Source organism: Paralichthys olivaceus, chromosome 5 (genome assembly GCF_024713975.1).
Source record: "Paralichthys olivaceus isolate ysfri-2021 chromosome 5, ASM2471397v2, whole genome shotgun sequence".
Taxonomy (NCBI): domain Eukaryota; kingdom Metazoa; phylum Chordata; class Actinopteri; order Pleuronectiformes; family Paralichthyidae; genus Paralichthys; species Paralichthys olivaceus.
Window position 1 is genome coordinate 15,237,979 of NC_091097.1, and position 8,529 is coordinate 15,246,507.

Genomic DNA, 8,529 nt, shown 5'->3' on the forward strand with positions numbered 1-8,529 from the left:
CTTCTCACAAATTACGCAGGACAGCTAGAGTGCGGTAAAAATCAAACAAATGCTTTATGGATCACAAAAGAGCATAAACAGTGCTTTTGTGTTGCATGTACACATACAGCATGTGTGCAAGGGAGCAAGGAGTTTATTATCTTTAGATTCATCCAAGTTGTCACACAACATATTTTCTGGTTCTCTAGTGGAAAGACATTACCCCAAAGCACCTTTGAAAAAGAAAAAAAGACCCGTCCTCCTCTGCTTCTTTCAGTGACACAGCACTCGGCTGGTGTCCTCAATTCATACCCTGCAAAGGACCTTGAACCACCGCTTTTACTTTTCTACACAACCAGACATTTTTTATTCTAGTCTGCCAGGTCCCCGCTCCAAAAACTGTGGAGGTGTGCGGCTGCTTTGGCATTCAGAAGATGGGTTAACTTTTCAAAATGTGAATGAATCACTCCCCATTATGTAAATCTGAAACATGCAACAGTGAATATGATATTCAGAGTGAACTGTTGACATCTCTTATATAATATGATGCTATGATGCCATTTGTGTTGACCGTGATCACCACAGTCAAACTCTTGTCTGTTGAATTTCATGATAAAGGTTCGGCCACATACAAACATATACATGTACAGGATCACAGGAGCCGCAAGGACTCTCCTGTGCTGTCCTGTCCCAGTTATTATATCTCCGAGTGCAGCAGCCATTCAAATACCACCACTAATCCAATTCACATTGACCCAGAATTAGTCGGTCATTCTGCCTGGCTAGAAAAAGAGCAGCACCCCCTTCTCTTCAACACCTAAAAAAAACACCCAAAGTCCTAAAAGCAATAGAATCTTTTTTTTATATTGTCTGCACTGCCGTCATGATATGTAAAAATATCAGCATTGTTCAGTTTAAAGCACGTTGTGGGTGACTGTGCGTCCTAAAAACTTCAGAGGATAAAGGGAATGTGGGTGGAGGGAGAGATGTGAGCAGAGAAACCAAAAGAAAAAGATGGAAATGAAGAACCAAACTAAACCGAGAGAAAAAGTCTAGGTGACAGGTTAAATGACAGGTGGAGAAAATGGAAAAACGTGAAAAGGAGAAGCTGCATGTCAAAGGGAGGAGGTGGCAGCGGAGTCTAATGGGAAGAGGCAAAACTAAAATGACAGGCGATGGCTCGTTCTAAATCACGCTGCCCCCAGAACTAAATCCCCCCATTAGCCATGACTGCAAGGTCGATGATGCACACCCAGATGTTCTCCTCCACACTGAATCTGCTCATCTACACTTGATTATGGGATACAGAAGATTTATTTTTTAACCTTGTTTTTAAAGTATCATTAGTTTAAAAAATAAATTATTATTTTTCTAATTATAAGGATAACTTCTACTTGTGTGTGAAATGGACAATCTGTTGTTTCATTGCATGCAGATACTGAGAACTCTAGAACCAATTGACTGCAAACTAGAAGACATGAGCTGTATCTTAGTTCAGGGGATGCGTCCTTTGGAGGCTGCACATGAAGACCAATTTTGTAACAGCGGCGCCACTAGGCTGTCCCATTTCCAATGCTCCTTAAATTGCGTCCTCCCATCCCCAGGAAACAAAGGCACCAACGGGTAGCTCTTTCCTGACCCAAGCTATCACAGGATTCATTGCGCTTCAGTGACAAAGAGGTAATGATGCCGTCAAGTGACGAGACATCCGATGCTTCAACTCATATGAAAAGCTAATGTTAAAAACCAAGGGGCATTAAATCTTTATCGTCTCGTCCAACTACAGCTCTGTTGCCCGGCAACAGCCATAAAGCCTGGACAAGCTGGTGACACTGATCACGGAAAGCCTCTGTAGACCTGCGTCTCATTTGGGTTTGGCCTTTACGGTCTACGCGATCCATAAAAGGAGGCGGTCTTTGTGGGTAAGCCCTGAATTGAGACACAGGGAAGAGAGCAAGGCTAATTACTACCATTTTTCGCAGTGCTTTCTACATGATCCTCTTTAATTCATCCTCCAGCAGATAAACAGTTATTCATTCTTTTGAAGCTTCTAAACTTGCTTGCGAAGGTTTATATGTCTTGTCTTGTGGTGAGTAGATAGTCCTTTATTGTGTTATACTGCAGCAAAAATAATATTCTACTCTTATTACACAATAAAGCCAAAGTTATAATATAATTGTTTCAAATTTATTCGTTGGAACGGAGGAAAGTAGAGGGATAGCCTGTAGAAAATATAGTCCAGAGTACTAAGGTTCATCCTCCAACACAATGCACAACTTGGGCCAAACCATACATCTGTGGAGAGAACTAATGAATACCTGTCTACTAATACAATCCAGCCTGACAGAGCTGGAGAGGATCAGCAGAGAACAAAGACAGAAAATCCGCAAATCGAGGTTTGACAAGCTTTTCACGTTATTCCAAAGAAGACAAGAGGCTATGATCACTATCACTGGTGCTTCAACTACTGTAAGTACCAGGTAAAGGATCATAATACTGAAGTATGTGTCAATAAACTTGCAATGGTCTCTTCTATTTACTTTGTCATTAAGGGGCATTAAGTATAGATTCATTAATTTGATATGTTTTTGGCATAAAGCTGCAGCATAAAAACGTGAGTGGTCTGAATAATTTCTGAATGAAATGCATTATCTCAGAGGTGACGACACAGAGAAAGAGAAGGCTAATGAAAATAATGTATCTGCAGATACAAATTCTCCAAATGTGCACGCGTACACGCACGCACGCACACGCTCTGATATGCCTTAACATGAGTAAATAGCACCAGCCGAGACCTGCAGTAGCCTGTTGCTAGGTTACCTCTTTAGTGATTCTTTCTCATCCTGGATAACAAACCGCTTCTCTGTTGCCTAGTGCGTGCACGCACGCACACAGTGAGTGAGGGAGGGGAAGAGAGAGAGAGACAACACACAAACATTCTCCATCTCTGTGTGGACAGAGAGAGCACCTGTCTGCTTTATGGGTTTAATCTCAGTGAGAACGGATGGTGAGTGGAGGAACGAGGGGACACTCACTTGGCCTTTATGTCCTCTCCACCCCTCCCTCTCTGCCCTGCTCCCCTCCGAGACAGCCAACAGATAGATGAATGTGTGGGAAAGGACGGCACCCAGGAATCATTTTTCTGTATGAGGCAATATTGGAGATTGTGGTCAAAGGACTAAAGCAAAGAGCAGAAATGCATTATTCCTGTGAGAGCTGGATTTCTGAAAAGTATGAGCGCACAGCCGACAGGACGGGGAAGGATTCAAGTTTGAGACATTTATTTAAGGATGATGGCAAAGCTGCAGAATACTGGAGATGATTTGGAGTGCAATGTTACATGTACACCTGATCAAACACAGACAGAGGAAGTGGAACAGTTGTGAAAGCTGAATGTTTTCTGATTTAGACACAAGAAAGATATGTGGTTCTATAACACACACATTTGTTTAATTTCCTAATTCAGTTTACAGAACTGCAGCTTGACTTTAAGGAAGAGTTTAAAACACATGATAGTATTATTGAAAAGAATATTAATTTATGCTAATCATACATGGTGAAACTAAAGACACTGTGATCACACAACATATGAGTCATAAGTTAATAACTTTACATTTTTAAGTATAATGATTAATTTTGCTAGCTGGTAGCAACACATCCTCCCTGAATTCCTGGGTAAAAGAAATTATGAAGCCATTCATACAATATATACTTTTTTATGGTTTCTGCAGGTTTCTTTTATAACCTTTTTAAAGACTGTAAATTAATTTTAAGACCTATTGTGAGTTGTAAGCAAATTTTAAGACCTATTGTGAGTTGTAAGCAGAGTCCCACATTTACACATCCCCATAATTGAAGGTAAGGTGAAGTATGCCAGGGGAAAGAGTGTACTGCAATAATTCTGACCGGGGTGTAGTATCATAGTATTATTTTGAGACTCCACGGAAACCCTAATTTTCTGTATTTGATACCAGCAGGAGATTTAACAATGACATTGAAGAGTCTTACAGACACAACCTGAGCAGTGTGTTGTCTTCCCCTCTGAATTTCTCTCATCCTGTCTTCCTCTGCAGCAAAAAACTGTTCCTACTTCAAACACTTTACATCGGGGGAAGAGGCTGAAGTTTTTGAAGTCAAGACCCAGAAAGGTGGGTGCCTTCTCATTACCACACAGATTATAAAAGTGATAACAGAAACCATTTCCACTAAAGTAAAAGAAAATGCAGTGTGGAGTAAATAAAATTTACCACATGTGCATGAACATCACATACCCACATTGTACAAAACAGAACATGTGTGGAAATGCATGTGTCGTCATGTGTGCAACCCTGATGACAGACAACACTATGCTACAACCCCGTCCTCTACATTAGTTTTCTAAACAACTGCAATAGAAAAATAGATTTTGTAGGATACACTAATGCTGCCTGGATTATGTGATGTTTCATGGTTACACTCCAGACCATCGCTCACATCAGATAAGAAAAGAAATCTGCAGCCATGTCCTCTGATTTTCATCCATTTATCTCACCTGCTGCAGCAAGATTGTTATATTCAAAGTTAACGTATTTCCAGGAAATAGCTCCTACACAGGTCCAACAATGAGCTTTAGACGCTGAGTTCAAGGTTAATTTACACATTTGTGTCGCTCCACTGTCGAAATGCTGGAGCGGAATCAGATCATTTCCATCACAGTTGGAAAAGAAAGAAAGAGTAGATTATCTTTATCTGACAAACAGACAGGATGCAAGGTGGGTGGAAGGAGAAAGAGATGGTCTAATCATCTCTTTATGCAGCATCTTATCTGTCACGCAAACAGCATTATTGCCAGTTTATATAAATGGCTGTTGTTTTTTAAGTGAGGCTTATTTAAAGGCTAATTATCTGTGTCATAACTCGCCTGAGTGCAATATTGAAACAATGATTATGTAAACGATAATGCTGCCTCCCCTTCTGTTCCTCCCCAATCTCTCAATTTTTAATCGCCACAACTTTGCCGTCTCCGCTCCTTCCACATCTCTCCTCCTCGCTGTTTTTTGTGCCGTCTTCTCCATCTTGCCGTCTCTCTTGCATCCCGCCTCTAATTGTTTTTCTTCCCTTTCCTCAGAGTACAATATCTCAGCAGCAGCCATCGCCATATTCAGTCTGTTCTTCATGATCCTGGGCACTCTCTGTGTCATCTTCTCTTTCGGGAAGGGCCGTGACTACCTACTCCGACCCGCTGGGATGTTCTTTGCCTTCGCAGGTCAGATATATAACAGATAATGTGGATCACGAATCTGTTTTTTTTTCTTTTTCTTATAGCTCAACCTGAAATGTAGTGTGTCATCGTCACGCACACCTTTTCTTTTGCTGTGAATATTACTGACGCTGCTAAATTAACAGAGTTGAAAAACTAAAAAAAAATTTTGGGGGGGGGGGGGGTTAATTTAATGAAATTAACTGTGATGAGTGTGATCTCACAGAAAATCACATTTACAGGGTTCAAATAAATCTGAAATCCTGCAGTGTAAACGTGGAATTGTAAAATTGGTTGATTTAACTGTTTTGCCCTTTGCAATCACTTTTTTCTGTTTTGGCACCCAGGCCTTTGCATCATCATTTCCGTCGAGGTAATGCGCCAGTCTGTCAAACGTATGATTGACAGTGATGAGACCATCTGGATTGAATACTACTACTCCTGGTCCTTTACCTGCGCCTGTGCCTCCTTCACTCTTTTAATCCTCAGCGGAGTCGCCCTGCTTCTCATCTCCATGCCCCACATGCCTCGTAATCCTTGGGAGACCTGCATGGACGCCGAGCCGGACACCTTAGATTAGCCACAGGTGATGTAACAGGCATAGTTGAAATGAAAACACATAAGCTCCCTATACCAACCCACGTATTTATCAATCCTGCAAGCGATTTCCAAAGCATTAGCCCTTGTGCACCAAGTTAATAGCAGTGAAATCAAAAGAAAGCTGTTTGAATTGGTTTAAATTGTGAATTGTTTTATCTATAACCTGCTCAGGGAGGGGAGTATTTTGTGAACACAGAGTATTTTAGTCATATTACAGGCAAAGAGGTACAAATTCAAAAAATTCCACAAAAATCTACACAACCAAAATGAGGAAAAAAAGTCAAACAAAAAAAACAAAAGAAATCCCCCAGTGGGTCATCAGGGTTAAAGAGGGTTTAGTCTGGTTTCCCCAGACTTAAAATACAGACATACAACAAACAGATAAGTCAGGATCAAATGTTGAGACTAAAATTACATCAAAGTAAAAGACCTTAAGAAACATTAAAAGTCTGGACTAACTGATCATGTGAATCATGGATAGTAGTAGAGCGTATACCTCAAGGCCCAACTGAACACTTATGAAATCACATTTGAATTCACTAGATCTGGATGTTTCTTTGCAATTGCAGCTGATTGCACACGAAGGAAAATGTTGAAAAACGCCCGATCTTGTAACGTTGAAAACATATGAAAACTTAACGTCCTTGGCGGAGGTAAAAAAAACAAAACACCTTAATAACAGATTCCATTGCGCTATTGAGGCTAATGGATCAGAGGCTCCTCAGTGCCTCCATAAACATCCATTTAGAATTTCTTTTAAACTTTGAAAGATTTTGATGTTTGTAATGTTTTTTCCTTTGCAATACTGCAGCACTATTAAGTTATATTACTTTTCTTTCTGTGTGCCCAAAGCTAAAAACATATTTAGGGTAAGTATGATATAGACTTTATGTACTTGAATTAATGCATATGATTGTAAAATAGTAGTTTAAAGCTTGACGAGTTTTCTGTTCTGTAGACTGTACATTTTTGCTGTCAGATGAAAACCTCATTCAGAGCAACAGACTTTCTTTTTGTTGTGTTTTTTAATCACAGTCTCATTCAAATCAAAGCTGACCTTTTCACTTTTCACGTTTTACTTTTCAATCTGGTTTCACCTGAAAGCAGCAGTAATTTCTATTTCCTGTGTATACCTTACACAAAGGTTGTATATTGTTAGCAAAATATTCATCTTCGTCCTAACATTTTACATTTGAATTATATTTCTGGCCCTAGAGTCAGTCAGCTGGTGGAAATGCAATGATGCCGTTTCACAGGGAAAAACAAGGAGTGATAACATTTAGCTCTGGGGTCCGACTGAGAAGAACATTTCCATTTTTCTTACTGCAATCAAAAAATGTGACTCGGTCATTGTACAGGTTTATATTTTAAAAAATTGAAACAATAACCTGTCAGTTTTTTTAATCAACTATTTTATATAATTTGCACTGTCATGTTCAGCTGGACAGGAACCAGCTGTTATTTTGAAGTAAACTGCGTAAAAATAAGAGATGTTTTGTTTGAAGAAATATTCACCTCATTGTAAACAACTTGCCAAACTTTTTATTTTAGATTTGTGAACGCTCTAAGTGTATGTCCATGATTGTCTTTTTTTATAGAGAGGAGACTAAAATAAAACTATAAAGGTCAGGATGGTATGACTTTTTGTGCACATTGCAAAGCAAAAGACTTTATAGCATTGGTTTTCCCCGGACATAACATTTACCATCACTCTTTTAAATTATAATATAAACTAATGCATAATCATGTTATTTTCCCTCCGCTTCCATTGTGTTCATAGACAATTTAAAATCAAGTAAGGTTGCAGATTTCTTTTTGATTTGCTTTTATATGGTTATCTACTGACAAAGGAAATAAAAAAACTGGCTTTTTCCAGTCTTTTCTTTACCAGGTGTTCCGTGATCCTCATGTCGTTGCTCACACATTCACACACAGAGTCACATTCAGTGCAGGAACCTCTCAACCAGAAGAAGTGGTTAAATTGAGAGACAAATCTATTGGAAATGCTCCAGAGACCTAACACGCTGCAGGTCAGAGCTTTTCAGGAGAGGCTGTAATAGATGCACAAAGCTCCTTAAATCATTCATCAGATCTTTACCTGGAGCAGTGAGAAGAGCACAGGCAGAGCGACCACTGATTCACAGCCATATGTCCTCTCTAACAACTACATGTGTTTAGATCCCTGGACTCCCCATACATTTACAATTTCACCTGTTTACAAACCATGCAAGGAACAATCTGTTTCGTATTTTGTGAATGAAAATAACACACAAAATTGTTGTGTTCATGGATCACACATTTTTGAGCCCAGGCTGGAATAAAAGCTGGACGAGGACACAGACGCATTGGAAGCGAATGTGTTTGCAGATGATGTTGAGTGTTGACTGTGAACACTGACCTGGAAAAACAGGATTTACACATTGTACACAGACGGATGTGTCTCTGTAAATAATTTAAATTTGCTTAATGGATAAAAAAAATAAATAAAGCAACAAAAATGGGTGTCCTTGCTGTTGGATGTATTTGTTGTGGGAAAGGTCAAGGAAATGGTTAAGATTGCTTTCATATCTGTGTCTCACTTGTGTTAGTGCCTCATTCTTATCTAATTACGTTTACAGATGCTTCAAGTTACTATATAGTATTATGTTTTGAAACCTTAAAACCTTGTGAACGTCTTTGAATGTGGAATACAGGTAAGTAGAAGTATATCA

At 39.4% G+C, this 8,529-nt stretch overlaps 1 protein-coding gene across 1 annotated transcript in view; it reads left to right on the plus strand.

Moving 5' to 3' along the window:
* Nucleotides 1–8,314, plus strand: part of cacng1b (calcium channel, voltage-dependent, gamma subunit 1b) — a 13,281-nt gene extending 4,967 nt beyond the window's left edge. The window contains exons 2-4 of the mRNA XM_020102846.2: nt 4,053–4,127; nt 5,087–5,224; nt 5,566–8,314. Of these exons, the coding sequence (XP_019958405.1) occupies nt 4,053–4,127; nt 5,087–5,224; nt 5,566–5,798 (446 nt within the window). The 3' untranslated portion in view covers nt 5,799–8,314. The remainder of the gene's footprint in view (nt 1–4,052; nt 4,128–5,086; nt 5,225–5,565) is intronic.
* The last annotated feature ends 215 nt before the right edge of the window (nt 8,315–8,529 follow it).